The sequence below is a fragment of the Nicrophorus vespilloides genome, unplaced genomic scaffold (genome assembly GCF_001412225.1).
Source record: "Nicrophorus vespilloides isolate i.1.1-1 unplaced genomic scaffold, Nicve_v1.0, whole genome shotgun sequence".
NCBI lineage: Eukaryota > Metazoa > Arthropoda > Insecta > Coleoptera > Silphidae > Nicrophorus > Nicrophorus vespilloides.
Genome location: NW_017096048.1, coordinates 30002 through 49864, shown reverse-complemented (window position 1 = coordinate 49864; position 19863 = coordinate 30002). Strand labels below are relative to the sequence as shown.

Sequence of the window (19863 nt, the reverse complement as noted above, 5' to 3'; positions counted from 1 at the left end):
ATATAGTTATTGAGTAAATTGATATTTTGTGCAGATACTCGATTTTTCGACGCTTAGAAAATCGTTTTTTCAACTTTGACAGTAAATTGCAGGAAAACGGCAATAGTTACAAAAATAACAGACCACACGTTGGAAAGCCCAAACATTCAGCTTTAATTTGGTTGCTCAATCATCATTGTATCGTGTATAGTTATTGAGTAAATTGATGTTTCATGAAGACACTCGATTTTTCGACGCTTAGAAAATCGTTTTTTCAACTTTGACTGTAAATTGTAGGAAAACGCCAATAGTTACAAATATGACAGACCACACATTGGAAAGCCCAAACATTCAGCTTTAATTTGATTGCTCATTCATCATTGTATCGTGTTCGTGTTTTGTGTAACGTAAGATCATTTTAATTAATGCCAACTGTTCGTAAATGTTAAATGCAAAAATCACCAGATCGGAACGGCAACATCACATTGACCTAAATCCATTGGACGTACTACGGATATTATTTATGTTATGTCTTAAATCATTTTTGCTTAAATTCAAGTTTCCTTGAATTCACTGAAGACACTTTTAATTAATGCCGTCCGACCGACCGTCCGACCTACCATCTACTGTACACCAAACTGAAACATTTTATATTATTATATATATATATTTTTAGGTTAGGTTTTATGTCATTTTGCATACACTGTCTTAAATTTATTTCAAAGCGCTGCCAACTGTCCGGAAGCGTAAATTTAGAAAAGAAAAAAAAATAACCAGATCGAAGAAAGAGAACCCAAATAAATATCGTTTTGAACAAACAAACAAACAAACAACAAAAAATTGACACGAAACGAACCGACTTTATTAAGTTCACATGTTTATGTTTCTGCGTGTCGACGATCGTAAATACCGACTCTCTTTTATTTTTATATATATATTTTATATATATATTTCTTCAGCTTGTTGACTCTTTTTTTTTTTCATTTAAACGCTCTTGATTTATCCTGTAACAGGCGCATAATAAATTGCGCAATCTCTGCTTCACTTTCCGTTTCGCGCATGCTTTTAAAATATTTCTCTCTCTCTATTTTTTCTTTCCCTTTCTTCGGCAACGTCCAAAATGTGTTATGATAATATTAATAATAATTGGAAAACATATTTCAAGGATCACGGCCTAATTAAAAATCAGCTAAAAATAGATCCCAAAAATTCAAATGGATAGAGATAAAGAGAATGAAATAGTTCGTTTGCCTTTGCAGGAAACGGAAGTGTTTTTTGTTTTTGTTTTGAATTGCAAACAAATTGCGAAAATATTAGTTAACTCTGCTCTGGTTGTCATGGATATATGCGACTGTTAAATCCGCGTCCGCGTCTGTACAGTTGGTATTGGTGATATCCGCGAAAGATTTTCTTGTTTGGTTGCCAGGAGCAACAAGGAGTTTTGTTTCAGGGTTCAGGGTAGACGTTTCTTTTGTTCCCACGAACATGTTGTTGTTATTATTACTATTATTGTTATACTGGTACACGGAAGTTCGATAGGACACGAATGATGGGACATGAATGACATGTTTCGTGTCCGTCCGAACAGACGCCGGCGTATTTTCGTATGCAGGTCCGTATCTATCGGAAATAAAAAGTAAATAAATTTGAACGGATCACAAAAAAATCGATTAAAAATTGTTAAAAGAAGAAGTTAAGTAATGTGGACAGTTTGTGGACAATTAGAATTTGATATTGTATTCCTATAATAGAAACAGTAATTAAGATAAGTTCGAATAGAAAAATGCGAAATAATTAACGCTAATGCCTTTATAATGGGCTACGACTAAATAATACATTTTCCACATATTTATCCACTTTGATGTATAAACGCGCCGCGTAATAATAATAAGTAACTTAAGATTGAGAAACCATTAATTAACGTATCTATTAAATAGTGCAGTAGTCATAGCAACCATCTAAACAGATGAATACACGACATTAATCGACTGTAACAACTTGGCGCCATCTGCCGATTGAGTTTAAACTAGTACACGCATCGAGTAAAAAATATATAAAAAAAGAACGGATTTAATCTAAATCCTAATCCTATTAATTATAAATTTCGATGAGATTCTCATAAAGCTCTGTGCAAAATCTCATTTGCTTTACTTTTAAATCCATCCGAACGCGACAGCTTTTTGTCCGACGGATCCGGCCAACTCTAAATGTTAAATGACATTTAGGTTACATTTCCATGGAAACCATAATCTCGGGGATTGAAAACGCAGCAGTGTGCAAATCCGCAAATCTGCGAGCGAACGATAAGAATGTTATAAAACTAAGCAGTAAAAGAATGAAATAATAATTATAGAAGTAGTAATAGCAAAGATCGCAATTGGTAGAAACGCGACTAAATTCAATTGCAATAATCACTAATTACCTTTTCTTTTGTTTTGTTTCCATGCCGAAAACAAAAGAGAATCGGCTTACACGAATTTTTCGTTTTCGAGGATACATTTTAAGCCTACTGCATACATTACGATTGTTGTTTTTTTTTTTGTTTGTTTACGAGTAAATTTGAAATAATCGATTAATGATCCCATTGACAGATCAATTTGTTTTTTTTCTGCCACGAATGACATAAAAACTGTCGTATCTATGGTAACCTAAAACACTTTGACGTGGCATAATGACAGTTGACGTAAAACATGGTAACCTAACCTCGATGTTCAATGACAGTTGAGGTTAAGTAACGCGCGTGTCGAAGTGAAGATATTAGATATTCGGATTCGGTGGTGTACATTAATGAAGATATCCTGAAGGAACGTGACGGGAATGATCGTCGCAATCGGATCGGAATACAAAAAATTCCGCTCGACGGACGACCTCACACGCTAACCTAACCTCCAATTAATTCAACGTAGTATACCTTATATAATAATTCTGACAAATCATAAAACGTAACAAAACAAAAACGAAACTTGTCGTTATGGAAACAGAATCAACGTAACGAAAAGAACAATTGAAAAGAAAGAAAATAAATGTCAGTGCAGAAACAACAAGAAAAAAGTTAATGGTTTCAAGAGTGTTTAAGTTTAAACACCGATTAAACGCTCGTACATCATCCAAAAATAATAAACGCAACGCAACGAAACGAAGTAAAGAAAAAGATATTTTGATCTAAAAATATGTCCGCACGAGGACAGTTTTTTTTTACGTTTCTTCGCTCTATTTTTACTCTCTCTCGTTTTCCATTATTTCGCTTTTGATTACCTCACTTATAAAATTATTTTTTTTTTGTAAAAATTTCCAACGAACACACATATTAAATTGTGCCCACGCAACGTGTTCCCAAAAAAAAATGAGATTTAGGTTGCTGTCAAGTAGTGAATCAGTGCTGCCATCTTCCTATTGGATATACGTTTTGAAGTTTAAATATGTTTGATAGTTGACCAATCAAAAAGCCATTAGGACCGCACCTACGCTAATGATTACGCAATTAGCAAAGGCTTTTCGATGGAGAATCGACGAAAACGATCATTTCCGATCCTATTTTCAAATCCGTGTTTGCTCAAATTAATTTCGCATTTATTCCTCCACTTTTCGAAATTTTCCTATTGAAAATATGTTTTCATTGTTATCAATTAGTTAACTTTAAAAGCAAACAAGTCAACTGTCAATTTCAATGACGGATTGAGGTTAATTTAATGACATTTAATGTCAAATTCAATTGACAGATGATAGATGGAATTAACAATCAGTGCTCGCAACATTACTGAAATTCGATGAACAACGCACGTTCAGTTTTAATTGGTCTTTTTATTTTTGTTATTTGATGTTGTTTTCGCATTGCGCGATTCATCATTTTCCTTTGTGCTCCTCCGTTCGTTGTTCGAACGTTAATTAAATTATTTCCAGCTAATCAACGGAAGCTTCCGCGAATTCGACCGGTGTTAAATGTTCTCTCGTCTTTTTTTTGTTTGTTTTTGTTTCGAAAACAAACAATCGAACGAGAAACATCATCATCATCATCATCGAACATCAAAGCAGACTCGATTTTATCAATAAATTTGCGATATCAAAAAAAAAAACAGTATCAAAAACAAATTCGTTCTTCTTTTCCAAAACTCGTATTGTTCTTTCAACAATTTAACAATATTGGCAATATTTATCGTTTTTTTTTTGTTTTTGTTTCGAAAACAAACAATCGAACCAGAAACATCATCATCAAACATCAAAGCAGACTCGATATTATCAATAAATTTGCGATATCAAAAAAAAACAGTAACAAAAAAAAAATCGTTCTTCTTTTCCAAAACTCGTATCGTTCTTTCAACAATTTAACAATATTGGCAATATTTATCAAAATACATTCAGTATGGAAATCCATTAGGAACGTCGAAAAGAGTTTTAGAGTTTTGGAAATTTGTGCAAATAAAACTGTTTTGGTAATGTTTAGATGAGCATATAAGTAGGTTTTGATGGGCGAGCGAAGCGAGTCCTGAAAACAATTGAAATTCCAAAGCGTATTAGTTTTTTCAGTATTCTTAACGAATTTGTACGTTTGATATGAACAAATTTGTTTGTTGTGCAATATATGTTGGAAGAAGGTAATAAACGTCGATGCAAATTGGATTCGCATAAGATGCGAGAGTTTATTATTGCATGTTTTGTGCAGAGATGTGATTGCCCTCTGAGAGATGCTGTAGGTCTGTGGGTTGTTCTGTTTAGAGTTGAATGTGTGTGTGTATGAGAAAGATAGAGAGATGAAGAGTCGGACACGTTTGTGCTGGGAGGGAAGGGCGCGCACATTCCAAAAGGGCCGAAGCCCTCGCACTACTTCCATCTCTTACTGACCCATTGAATCGGAGCGGGATGGACGTATCCGGGTAGAGTCGAGGGTGGCTATGAGCGTATAGATCCACAGGCAGCAGACTCTAAATCTAACTACATCTTTCTCTCTCTTTCACACGCGCACGGATATATTCAAACTACCTTCCCCCCCTTTCGTTTCAGTTTGTCTTCGTTCAACGCTCAGCTGTGAATAGGAGGAGTGAACGAGCAACGAGCTGGCGTCTGGGTAAAGCAAAGCATTCGTCGTCGGTCTGCGCGTTTCGAGCAACAGCAGCAGCTCAGCAGTTCGCTTTCAGTGCTTGGTTGCTCCGGTAGTGTCCGGTATTTTGGCTCTCTTTCACTCTTTCACTCGTCGTTTAAAAAGAAAGAAGCAGCCAGAACATACACAGAACAGACTGTGAGGCAACCACCCGGACGTTCAACAACAATTCCACTCACATTGGATAGAATTGCAGTGCTTCACGTTGCATCAATTAGTAGTAATATTTAAGGAGAAGAGTGTTTCGTGCGAAGAGTGTTAGTGTTGTTAGTTGAAGTTGATGATGATGATGATGATGAAGTGCAAACAGTAAAAAGAATCAAAAGACCGCAGAGGGACGACGATGATCGCAATATGCTGAAAGGATTACACTTGAACTTTCCCAATCATTTCAAGGTAAACTAATAATAACAAAACTACCTACACCCCCGAAAATAACTTATTTAGAATCGATAACAAGAAGTTCAGTCTCAAATCTCAAACGAAGACATACAAAAAAAAAGAACATTGTAAAAAATTACTCAACAGTTCAATTTTTTTTACATTTCTTTGTCCGAACTTTTGTTACGAAATTAGTAAGGTAATAGTGAGCAAGCAGGCGGTAGAAATTAATATCCTCCTCATCGGTTGCGTGCGGAGATTTCTAATGCTGTTGCATAAAGACATCCAAATACAAAAAGAAAAGAAAAAAACTAATAATATTACGATATATATATATACAATTAAAGTATATTATACTAGCAAAATATTAATTTAGTTCAGTTAATAAAACTAGTGAATTGTATCACAAGTTTGTAATTAATTTGACAATTGCATGGAAAAGTTCTGGATAAATTATCTAACGTTTTGCTTCGAGCGATTGCACCCAAAATTTCTCATTAGTTGCGCTTCATTTACCATCTTTATTGTTCGTTTCGTTGTTTTGAAATCGTTCTTTTTTTTTTAATTTTATACATATATATGTGTGTGTGTATATATATGCGGTAATTGGTGACCTTGGCAACGTTTCGCTTTTGGTTCGTTACGTTCTTGTTTCGCATTTTGACATTTCGAAACCATTTCTAATCGACTCTTTTTTTTTTCTCTTTCTTTCCATAGCACAATTGAAAATTGATTAATTTCGTCCAAGGTACCAACATTTAAATTTTTGAAATATTTCCAATACAAATCAACAAAAAAAAAATGGCGTTTGACAGATCCCATTTGACAACTAACCAAAAAAAAAAAATTCACAACCATATTAGAGGATCATCGTGTTTTTTTTTTGTTGATTTTTATTGTAATTATAAATTACTTTTCGGTTATTCACGTTAAAAGTTATAAACGTAATTATTTAAAAAAAAGAAAACGATGTTTGACATTTCCAATTTGACAGTTAACCTAACCTAACCTAACTAGTCATTTTGATATTTTATGATAAAGGTTGTCGCGCGGAGATATGCAATTATCGTTGGAATTCGTTTTGCATTTTGCTCTTTTCTCGTCGAATTGTGCGTGTATATATATATAATTAAAGCTGCACCGCGATCGGAATTATAAACAGGAATCCAAAGAATCTTGGAATTACCGGTGATGTAGAAGAAGAAGAAGAAGTGGAGGAGGAGGATGTGTGTTCGCACTCTCGATGTATATAAATAAATAAAGAAATAAGTGCACGACATCGGAGCTATGCAGACGAGACAATGAGGTTGGCTTCGTTCGCCTTAAAATAATCTCGGTCGCGTGGCGCCATCTCGTATTACGCAAATTTGAACAAGACATTCCGATCGTATCGAGACACCTAATTGGTCCGATAACATTAGTAACTATGGTTACAGAATTCTAATTGATTGGTCGTTGTCTCTCGATTGAAACAACGATGAGTCGTGATTTCGAATGAAACACTATGCAACCAATCGATCAACTAATGACATTAAAAAATGACATTTGAATTGACATTTGGATCGAACTGTCAATGTCATATTTTCAATCGAGATAATGCCAACTGAAGAAACATTGTAACAATTTCAGTTTGATTGCAAGTGCAACGTGAAACATGAAATCGAATTCAGGATTCAGGATTGAAATGGAAATGGGTTTGTAATGAATTTCAGTTTTGCGAATCGATTCGTCCGAATAAATGCGTGCGTTTCATCAATTGTGCCGATTGGAAATTGCTCCGTTTTTGTAAATATTTACACCCGATTATCAATTATAAATGCGTCGGATGCGAAGCGCGTCACAGTAGACGTTTTTAACCCGTTCGGTAGAGAACCAAACGAGAAATCATTAATAAAATAATAGTTCGATACGATTTCGATATAAAGATACGATTATTCAGTAAGTTTAAACCTTATTATATAATTTAGTCTTATGTATTCGTATTTCGCAAATTGTTCAAACTAAAATTATTATAGTCATTGTTACGCAATTTCCGATAACATTCTATAAAAGTGCGTATTTTTATAGAAACTAAGAAAAGATTGAAAAAAGAAAAACAAGTTTTCTGCTTACTTAATGACATTCTAATTGTCATAAGGAAATTAGGTTAGAGGTTAGTTTTTTGTGAATTTCTCAACAACCCCTTAAGTTAATCACATCATCGACCACTCGTATGAAAGCTGAATATTTTGTCTTTCCAACAAGCTTCCAAGATTTTCTTAAAAATATTTACATGGAAATATCGTTAGGTTAAGTTAGAGGTTAGGTTAGGTTTGAGGTTAGGTTAGATTTGAGGTTAGGTTAGAGGTCATTTTTTTCGTGAATATTTCGACAAACCCTTAAGATAATTACATCAACGCGTCTACATACATCTACGTTAGGTTAGGTTAGAGCTTAGTTTGTCAGGTTAGGTTTGAAGTTAGGTTTGAGGTTAGATTAGGTTAGAGGTCAGTTTGTCAGGTTAGTTTTGAGATTAAGTTAGGTTTGAGGTTAAGTTATGCTAGATGTTTCGTTATTTTTTGCATCCGATATGTTACAAATTTATTTTTATGTTTGTTTGAAATTCGTTTTTTCTCCTTAAAGATCAAGTTAAGAAAGTCTTTCGTAACAAGAATGAACATGTGTGCAAAATTTAATGTAAAATTTTCGTCCCGAACTGTGTGACATTTGAACAGCGATTTTTTTTTGATTCTTCCATTGTTTCATGGTCGTAAAATGAAACCGTTACATTTCTCATCGTGAGAAACAACAACAACAACAACGACAACTAGATAGATGCTTTTGTTTTAAATAAAAGTTATCAAATGTTAACAACAAAATGAAATGGATGGAAAATAGTGTTAACACACACACATGTTGGAATCGATTCGAGCGGAGATTAGATTGAGCAGAAGAACGGTAGAAAACAATGGAACAAATATATATATATCAGAGTTATTCCCGGAATCGTTCATTAAATACGATCGAGAGAGTAAACATGGAAAATTGTTATCCGTTCAATTATTTGTTTATCGTTGCCTATGGCAACCAGAATGTATCTCACTCGCGTGCTTTGCTTTGACCGTTGTTAATTGGTCAATTAAACGTCACGAGTCTACGAATGTACTTGTTGTAACCACAGCAACAACAAAACTAAACGAGGAAATTGAATCCCGAGAGTGCGATGATCAAATCTCAGGCATAATGCCTGATCGAACAGCTGCAATCTCTCACTTGACGTTAATTATTTTACATCTCATCCTCTACTTCTTCATATTGTTATTGTTTGTTATTGTTACGCGAGTGGCCTCTGGCGGTGTTATTACATCTTTTGTGTGTGTGTGTGTGTGTGTGCAATTTGCGCAATCCTTTCCGTTCCGTTTGGCGCACAAATAAACAAGACATGACACGACCCCCTTTTATTTATTATTCTCTCGCTCTGAAAAACTTGCACAACACACCGACGAATCCTCTCGCATCTTTTGCACAATCCAACACAAAGTGCGGTCATTGTAACGACAATAATCGACGATTTCCGCGTACGTAATTCTATCATTATAGAATACATCAGAATAGTTAACTTGTAAGTATCAATAAAAAAACAAAATATGTATATAACCTGTCAAATTTGACAAGAATGTTACCAACAGTAAACCGATGGAAACACCTGTCAAATTTGACAAGTCGCATTTAGGGGTTTTCGAATGTTACCAACAGTAAACCAATGGAAACACCTGTCAAATTTGACAAGTCGCATTTAGGGGTTTTCGAATGTTACCAACAGTAAACCAATGGAAATACCTGTCAAATTTGACAAGTCTCATTTAGGGGTTTTGGAATGTTACCAATAGTAAACGAATGGAAACATCTGTCAAATTTGACAAGTCGCGTTTAGGGGTTTTGGAATGTTACCAACGGTAAACCAATGGAAACAACTGTCAAATTTAACGATCGACTTTTCAATGGCTAATGACATATCTGTCAAATTTGACATATTTGGTAAATGACCCGGATAGGTGCTCTGTCACAAACGCGAGCAAACAAAAGAAGATGAAAGAAAAAAATCTACTAATGGTGAACAAATATTGGGGGAAACAACAACGATCAGTGTTTACCAATGTGCGGAATTAATTACGGCCGAACGCAATTAGCACCAATTAACGCAGCCGACTCTAATGAGAATCCGAAATTATTGTTAGTTTTTGTTTAAAAAAAGAACAAAAAAAATAAAAAAATCAGCGCTCTACAATTTTATTTTTCAACGCGATTATTACAAAAAAAAGAAAAACTTTTTTCGTCGATTGGGACGTGGTGGAGGAGGAAGAGAAGAGAAGAGACAAGTACGAGTGCAATTAATGAGTGTGTGTGCATGCATGAAAGTATCCTTGATATTTAAAACGCAGAAATAGTTTCGCAACGCAAGCAATTCTCTATGCAACAATCTTCTTTGTTTCCAACGAACTCGAAGAAGAAGAAAAAAAGTAATGTAATGTAATAAATGGTATTAATAATAATATAAAATGTTAGATAATTGAAAGATCGTCAGAGGTCGCTGATGCGATTCGGTGACCTCACTCTCTCTCTTTTGATCAAACTAAACAACGATCGTAAAACAAAAACAAAACAAAATTTGACCGATCGACACGCGGAGATGCGCTTTTGTTTAGAGTTTGCGGCGCGAATTACGTGCCCCGTTTTACGTCGAAAAAAACAATCGCACAACTGTCGCAATCTCGTGCTGGAGGGAAATTGTGCAGCCGACGTGCAAAAGAAAAAACAACAACACGATTCATTCATCTCCAATGCAGAAAATCGCTCGCTCTTAGCATCGTTTCTTCGAGTACGGAGAAAGTGTCGCATCGTTCAATGCCGTTTACACAAATAGAATCGATTATTATAAATAGAATTTATATATATATATCGAAGATTGCGTGCGTGCAATAAGAATAGAGGAAAAAAAAAAGAAAGAAGAAAACAGTCGAGTGCGCGTAAAACGCAGCGTGATTCATTCTTGTTGATACAATTCATACCACTGTCATATCGGTTGACACTTCAAGAAGTCGGTGTGTGTGTGCGCGCGGATGAATCTTTTTCACTTTCCCTCTCGATCTTACAATCGATTTAACCATATTCGGACTACATCAAACGCTTCACAGTAAACTAGTTTCGAGTCTTTCTTTCTTTGATTCATTTTTATATTTCTCTCCCTGTCTGTGTCTCTGTCTGTCGCCATACCTCATTAAGTGCAGTTAAATGTCATTATAAATTGGTCGCTATGGTAATTGATGATTCAACCTAGGAAGTCAACAGACGACAGACCGAATGTTTCCATGACAATAATAATAAAACACCGTTTACTTTCAATTGGAACAATAACTAATCGCAACGAAATATAAATTGTACTTGACAGTTCGCGTTTTCAACTGTTGTTGTCTTCATTCCCGAAAATGTATTTGCGTTAGAAAGAAGCTAATTTCTTAAACTCAATTAACGTCTACAGTTGCTAAATAAATGAATTACCATAAAGCAACGCGAAAAGAAATTAAGAAATCGTGTTTTTGTTTGTAACTCTTGCAATATTTTTCTTTTCCATTACGAAACGTCACTTTATTAATGTCAAAATGAGTGACACTGTGCAAGGTTTTGCATCTGAGTTGGCCCTTTGCCCATCCCGATGACAACCGTTCAGATTGCGCGAGAAAACGGAAATAGAAATTCAAAAGGAAAGAGTAGGCGGAAGAAACAAAAAGTTCATTTCCTTCCCCCACGCGCAAAGGATTCGTGTATTTATGGAAATGACCGTTGTCATGGATATATAGGATAAAAGGATCAAATCCGAAATAATTGACGCGCGTGCCGTTACCATGACTGACGCGATTACAATTTGAAGAACGAAAAGAAGAAAAAACAAATTTTATTTTTCTTCTTTAATTTTCTCAGCAGGATTAACGTCATTCCTGCTTTGGGTATGTATGTAATTGACCTTGCGTTCTCGTTGAAATCGGATCGCGTCTGCTGTAATTGTTTTCAGATTTATATTTATAATATTTTTGCATAAATAAATGAGAGAGAAAGAGATTGGATTACGGTCGTTTTGTGTCCACGGATTCATAAAAAACAAAACAAAAACATGTTAAAGTACACTGGTTTCTTTTTTTGTTTCATTCATCGCCTCTTTAGATCTGCATTTGTGATCGAGTCAAAGCAAACTAAAATTTAAGAAAAAAACGTTTATCCAATTGACCCCATTCTCGAGTGGTGCCAACGTAATAATACTATTAAATATTCTGTTATGTAAAAGATTTGATAAATTAAAATTTATATATCCGAGAGGAAACGGAAAGTTAAAGACGACCAATGGACGATGTGAACAAGCATCAACAAAAGAACAACGAAACAATTGTTTACTAAATAATATCGAATCGAAGCAGGCCTGCTCGATGAGAAAAACAAAAACAAAACAAACTTAAAATAATAATAATAATAATAAATGGGTTTTGAACGTGACGCGTTTTTGGATACAGAAACTGTTCGACCTTTGATATTTATACAATCCTACACGAATCGATGAAACGCCCTCACAACACACTCCAAGAAAATCTAAACATATGATAAATTATACAATTAAGTTGAATTTCTCAAGAATTGTACAATTTTAGAAAAAACCCAACAACTTTGGATAATTCCATCACCTTCAATTTCAGAGATGAATTACGTTTCAATTAATTCCAATTACTCAAAAACTGAAAATCTAATTACATCGTTGACTAAATCTGTTCGAATTAGAGCTATATGAAGTAGATACGCCTCTGTGTCTGAGACGCAACGAATCACAGGCTGCTTTGAACGTGTAAACAATCCTTATTGGGCCACGAAAAAAAAAGAGTGAGCTTCGAACAGTAGATAAGAAAGTATGAAAAACAAATAGTTGCAGCTGCGAATCGCCTGAAAGGAAACGACAATAGGCGGCGGCTTTTTTTCCAATTTTTAACAATTTCATTGGTCCTGACGTTCGCAAAAAAAAAACCATTGGTGGCTCAACGCTAACCTTTTTTTTGGCGTTATTAAACGATAAAATCTTCTTTCATTCAAAACTAAACCAATCGACGAAAATCGGGGCGTTTACTTTAAAATCTATCGAATTTATATACCATTTTATGTATTGAAATCAGTTAATTGCGAATCGTGAATGTTACACGTAACTTGCCAAGTAATGTTTGTTAAAATGTTAAAATGTTTGTTACGATTACAACAGGCAGTTGTCGTTTGTTTCGTACAGTGTTGGTGGTAATCATCATCAGGTATTCTGATCAGTTTCGAACCAAAAACGCAGCCGTCTTTTCCAATAAACATCAGACTAATTCCACGATAAATATTTTGGACGCGTCTCGAACGAAGGACGACCGACATTTTATTTATTTATCGCTCATCAACTTTTATTTATTTATTTATTTATATATTTACGAGAGGGCGTTTAACGCTCCTTCAGCAGCTGTGCGAACCCGACCGAAAAACGTTTCGTGATCGCATTACCATTTGGAAACATGCAGAGAAAACGAAAAAAAAACATCAGAACGTTCACACACACACACACCTCCGCTCTATTGTATAGGTTGCTATGGTTACAGTACATATAGAAGAAAGATGGAGTTGCCATGGATATGATTAATCAAGGTATTATTATATGTAGAATACGAGTAGATATAGGTGAAAGAGAGAGAGACAGAGAGAGAGAGAGGGAGAGAGGAAAAGAGAAGCGAAATATTTATAAACCCGCTTGCGACACGCTTCTCTAAATAAAAGTGGAACAGTTATGTGTGGAATTGGATAACGCGCGGCGGCGGTGGCGTTAAGAAATCATGGCATATAGTGTGAATACGTTTCCTTGTTTCAACTCTTGTGGCAACTGTTCCAGGAAACCGAACTCCTTTTGTTTTTTTCTCGCTCCTCACTTGTTCCTTTCATTTATTTTGTCTCTTTGTTTTGTTTTTTGTTTAATTCGCAACTTTGGTGTTATGGAAACGCACAATTTGCTTCCACGCTTCCACCAATTACCATTCAATCTAAAGCTAATTAAGAGCGGAATGGCAGTCGCACAACTAATACACTTATTTTCCGATCAATCGATCAGACCGGTTCGATTATTAACGTTCGTTTCTTTTTTTATTAAAATCCAATCGGCAAAATTCAATTCAGATCAAAGATCATTGTGATTTCAATAAGTTCGCGAAAATCCTGAAAAGGTCTTTTCTTTTTCAAAGGCAAATCGCTCAAGTATTCAGCACAACGTTTCGAAAGAAATTTCGCCGAGTGAATCATCATCAACACACGATGACTTCGACTTTGCAAAAATTCCGACTCGACAAGAGTTTCAAATTTGAATAACGAAAAAAAAGAAAGAAAAAAAGAGAAGCGGTCGCTTTTATTTATTCAAATTTAAACGAAGAAAACGAAGAACTCGTGCTTGTAGTTCCCCGAGTTTACTATACAAAATAATGATTATTGTTATAGTAGTAATATGAATATGATCGTCGCATTTGGAAAATCCTGATTACTTTTAATCCGACCATAAGAGTTGTTGTTACTTGTTATTCTGTCGTTTAATCGCGTCTGCTCAACTAGAGTTGTTTTATTTATTTATTTTTTTTCATGTTTCTGTTTCTTCTTCTAGCGATAAATTGTCGACGATTAATTTTACGCAACACCGGATTATGCATGCACAGTGCAAAGAGAGGAAAGAGGCGGCGGTGGTGATGACGAAGGGGGGTGCAATTCGATGCAATAGGATTTTCCCCAACGAAACTGCTGCAAGAAAATGGAAAACTCTTTAAGGTGCGATTGAAAAACGTTTTATTCTTTTCCCTTTTGGCAAACACTGTAAATTGTCTGCAAACAGCGGACGCAGACGACGCTGACTATCATCATTTACTTGTCCAATCGCTTAGCAACCGAAACAAAGTACATACCGTTTAGTAAACTGACATTATTGACAGCTGTCCGCATGTGCTGTCATTTGCAGCGGCGTCTGTTTGTTTCTGTTTCTGTTTCTTTTCATCGTCGTTATGCAATGATGTGGTCATCGGAATGCCTCTGATAAATGTGCGACAATTGTGCGTCCGTCCGTTGCGTTGCGTTACGTTACGTTTACCATCGGACGTTTACATTCCATGCGGACAAAACGTCGTCGTCGCCGCTTTCTAAACTCGCTCAGTTCGTTTCAGAGAAAGAAGAAACAATCCTCCGCCACCTCGACCATCAACGTTACAAAATCCTATTACCGAATCAGGGTCAAAGTTGACCGTGGATTATCTTTTTTTTTTCTCTCTCCGTTTATTTAATGAACATTCGCTACATTCTACCAACAAATACGATTTTTTTTATTCGACAACGAATTTCTAAATCGAACCAAAAACTTTGACGTTTTTGACGGATGTGACATTGACAGGTAGGGTAGACAACGAACGCTCTTTCGAAACCCGTTTCGGTATTTAATCTCGACACGTAATATTCGCGCGTGTTAATTAAATATCAAAGCAATTAATAACCGCTCCGCGTCTTTGCAATAATTAACGGAATGGAAACGAAACGAAGAAAAGAAGCACGCACACAAAACACGAGCGACGTCGTCGTCCTGTCTGTCTGTCTGTCTACACCTGACAGAGATGGCGTGGGCCGTCGATTTTTGCATAACCTCAATTCATTATTATTGATGAAAGAGAACTCGACAGAAATAAAAATTAATGGAATTGCGAGCGAGAAAGTCGAAGAAAGAAAAAAATATGTATACCAAGGGCGAAATTTTCCGCGCCAGCGATTCGCGCAAACACTCCTGGGATAAGAAGAAAGAAAAAATGAAACATAAGATAATTAAAGTTTGCCGCAGATACATAATTACGCGACAAAAGTTAAATAAATCTTTAAATATTCTGCAGTCATAATCTAAAAATAGCTAAAATTTTTGACAGCTGTCAAAGTAGTTGTGGATGATAATGATGATGATAATGATAATGGTTTAATTTTGAATCCGAAGGCTGAACGTAATTACAATCCGAACATCGTCGCGCAATCCGCGAAGCGTTGAGTGAGGTTAAGCGAAATTTGACAGATCTCTATTTTTAGTGTCAACCAACATCATCGAAAATCTTGGCAGCAGCACTACGGCGACCAGTAATTAGTTTTGCTGTTGTTTGTTTTGTTTTGTTTTTTTTTAAGTTTTCCGTCAAACACGCCGGAAATAAATTTTACTTCGAAAAACGACTCATCGCTTGAAATATTCACTCGCATTGATAAATATGGTGCAATCCGCTTCAATAAACGAATTTGACATTTCGCTAACGTCATTTTTTTACTTTGACAGCTGTCAAATTTGACGTTTTGCTTTTGCGGACGTGCACGTAATGAGTGGAAATTTTGATTAAGTCATTCCGGTTCGATTGCCGATTACGTTTGAGGTCAGATGGGAAATGTAGATGTATTTTCTATCTCGAAGCAATTTCGCAAATAAATTACGGTTCGATGGATGCGGTTGATTGAAGACGCGTTGCGCGATAGATTACTCGATTACTGTCGGAAGAGAAATGAAGAGTGGCGACGGAATTCCACCATTAGCAACCGCTTTGTTTTTGCGTTTCCAATAGCAACAAACAAGAAAAGTCAATTTTCCCCCCACGTTCTCGCGAAACGTAACGAAATTTTCCACGCAAGGCCGGTCGCTTATTTATAGGAAGAAGAATCCAATAACCTTTCTATGTCCACAGAAATTGCCAATTAAGTCTAACCCCTTCTTCGCTTCCCTACAACAACCTCCACCCTCTTCTATCTCTCTCTCTCTCTTTCGCTCATTTCCTTCAATTTCACGACGAATCAAATTACCTCGACCTTAATAATTGCAAAACGTAACAAAACAATACCGCCGCCGCCGCATACTAGATCAAGCATTAAATTGAATTCTGCTTTCGTTTGTTTTCCTCGTTCGATTGATGCAAAAACCTATCCCAAGTTGAAGCAAACTTTTGTGAATCTCACGAATCCAACGTGATGGACGTGAAAATGGAAGGACTTTATATTTAGGAAATCTTATTTTGGAAGAGAAAGAGGAAGAATTATTATAAGAGGGTGCACGAGCCGACGAACAGATGTAGCTGCGAACGACTCTTCGTTACGAACTAGACATTTGAGCGGTTATACGATCAACGTTATACGCGCAAAGAATACAAGTGTTTTAATACACACTTGAATCGTTTTGTGATTTTCTCTAGAAAGGGGATGGAAATTTATTTCCAACCCCACAATAAACACACACAAGCAATGTAATATGATTTCATTTTTGTCATCTTTAAAAACTTAAAATTAAATAAGTTGCGCAAGTAGAGTAGTAACCCGTTACGGTTTTAGATTTCCCGCCCTCCGAAGCGCACTTCCGTTTCCGCTTTTCTCTACCCTCGTCTGCGTTCATCCGCAAATAACCGCGCCGGAAATAAATTCACAGCGCTCCAGATGTGACTCTTGTTGTTACATTGTTTTCCCCCTTCAGTTCGTCGCGTTGGCGACGGAATGGTTTTTACCGTAGGTCGTGGTATTCGTTCATCATTTATTTATTTTTTTATTCAAACGCATCAGAGCAGAGCGCGTCTCTTTTTATGTTATGTCTTTCCGACAAACAAACGGTTGTTTCCTAACACTTGTGAACACGCAAACCGGTCTCTCGCGCGCGCGTTGCTACGATACGATTCATCAAAATCATCCAATCAACAGAAAACGTCAACAGAAACGTCAAAAGTCAAAAGAAAAAAACAATCAATTTTGACGTCTTGTTACGTTTTTTTTTTCTTGTAATTGATTCAAAGCAATCTAAATTCTGAAGGAAACAAGCGAAAGAACTTACGAATTCAGATATTTAAATTGCCTTGTTTTTTTTTTTCTAGTTCTTCGGGTGAAATTTAAATGAAACAATCAAAATGCATATGCGTTTTTTGTTGTTGTTATAAATAGTTAAAACGTCTTTTGCCGCGGATTGCGTACGCGAAATGCGAATAAACAAACGAGCAATTATACGGCTGATGACCCACTACTGCTACCGCCTGCTCTACGGATGTGGTGTGGTGTATGTATTATTACCACACACATCGAGCATTTACATAATTCAAGCCAACATTCTACTTAGGCCACCCACCGCACACCAAACACACATCAGAATGTAATTTACTCAACTGAAAATATATATAAAATGAGAAACAAATAAATGACTTCGAAATATGTTGTGTTAACGCAATTTTCGAATCGAAAATGAAATTTTCTTAATATATCCGCGTCTATTCTGATTGTAGCATTGAAAGTTGTGCCAAAATTTAAAAAAAAAATCCACCGAAAGTAATAATAATAATATTTAAAAAGAAAAGTGTAAATAAAATAGAAGAAAGGAGACACTTTTGGGTCAGCCGTTGAATTATATCGTACGTTTGTTTTCGGGCCGGGGCGTGTGAATTATCTTTTCGACTGTGAATTATTATGATTTAGGGAATTTTCTTATTTATCGGTTTCTCATACCACCGAGGAAAGTACGCACGAGAGGTCGACAGATGTCGCATGTTCAAACTCTTACGTCCGAAATGAGTATTGCGTTGATTACATTGGTAATCCTGGGATCAAGTTTTTCACTAAGCAAATGCCTTGTGCGTTTATGGTAAATAAATTTATCTTGAAAGAGGCCGAAACGGAGACGTTTTGACCTCACACAAATTTAACCGAAAAATAATAACACCCGTTGTTAATTAATGATTAATTAACTTTTTGTTTTGTGACTAAAGTTTTAACGATTTGGAAAACAAATGAAATGTTGAACCAATTAGTAAACTAATTATAAAATATAATATCAACAATTAGTAAATAATTATTATGAATATATCCGTGCTAGTACAAGTTTCTTTTTTTGTTAGTAAAATTTAACTTTTTTAACAATCAAGATATTAGACTCTATGTCCACAAAGTCTAACAGATGGCGGTGGCATTACCACTACAGCGCATTTAAAACTTTCAGAAATGTTGATCATTACATAGCCAACACGCTTCCATCAAGCTGAACTAGCAATAGTTTTGTACGATGTACATTTTCTCTAGAAAGAGGTCCAAATGGACCTCACATAAACTAAATTTAAACAAAAATAGTTATTAAACTTTTCCTTCTCCTTGTTTAGTTTATAAGGAAGAACCATAACTTTCTTTGTTATGATGAATGATATAAATGTGTAATAATAACATAATTGATGATGCATTTTCTTTCTTTGGGGAAACAGATGTTAAATCTGGCCGTAATTCAAATTTAATATTCATTCGTTCATTCATAATAGTTTATAAATGACGAAACTATTGAATTATTACTATTATTGCGCGAGTTTTTGGAGAATTTCCAACGTTTACAATTGCAAAAGAAGCCAACCCAAGCAACCAACCGTAATGGTAATTAATAATTCATTGATTGGTATTGCGAGAGGAAGAAAGAATGAGTATTTCGGATGATGACCGATACACACACACACACACTCTCTGATTGGTATTAGTTTAGATTAGCAAGTGGGTGGAAAAATGAGAGGATAATTGTAAAACCAATGAGATTCCTAATTGTGGGCGATTCAGACTTGTTCTCTCCATTCATATGTTACGATATTTATAGATTATGATTTCAAATGATATTGTCGGATCGAAGACACTTGGATGGAGGACGCACGTTCCTCGAGAAACAAAAGATTTCGCAAATCGCAGCACACGCCGATATTATACTCGGTAATCGTATATAACTGAGCACCGTATTTTCATGTTCTATTAATAACAAAACTGAATTATAACGATGTTGATGATGATGATAGGATGTGGAGGAGACGACACACACGTGCTCATTCATTCGGAATACTCCAATTATTTATACTCACATCTTATGTTTTTGTTTGTTTGTTTGTTTGTCTTGCAGATCTATGGATTTGGAGGGCCACTGGTTGGTTACGCTCGCCCTCGTCTCGTCCTCTCTGATCGCGACCACAGCCAACTTTCTGTTGGTTTTGGTTTTCCTCCGGAGAAGAGGTCTGAGGACAGCTTCGAATAGGTATATATCATAATTCATACATTTAACTTTAACGCTATTTAACTTACATTGTTAATTTATATGTATGTATGTATAGGTTCGTGATCAATCTGCTGTTCATCAATCTGGTGAGCAGTCTGCTGCTTGTGCCCTTCCTGATCGTCGACAAGGAGGCGGCGACAGGTGCGAGACGACGGCTGCTCGAAGAGTTCAACGTGTCCGAGGCGGAGATCGTCGAGAGCGCCGACAAAGAGTTCATCCTCGAGAAGGTCAGCAGGTATGCGAACGGAACGCTGTACGAGAGCCTGCTGATCGA

General features: G+C 35.9%; 1 protein-coding gene across 1 annotated transcript in view; it reads left to right on the top strand.

Annotated features, from left to right (window-relative positions):
* The first annotated feature begins 5005 nt into the window (after positions 1-5005).
* The window catches only part of LOC108569267 (5-hydroxytryptamine receptor 2B), a 16236-nt gene continuing 1378 nt past the window's right edge, over positions 5006-19863 (top strand). Inside the window, exons 1-4 of the mRNA XM_017930763.1 lie at positions 5006-5470; positions 14145-14305; positions 19437-19568; positions 19645-19863. The exon at positions 19645-19863 is cut by the window's right edge and continues 1378 nt beyond it. Coding sequence (XP_017786252.1) covers positions 14289-14305; positions 19437-19568; positions 19645-19863 — 368 coding nt within the window. The 5' untranslated portion in view covers positions 5006-5470; positions 14145-14288. The remainder of the gene's footprint in view (positions 5471-14144; positions 14306-19436; positions 19569-19644) is intronic.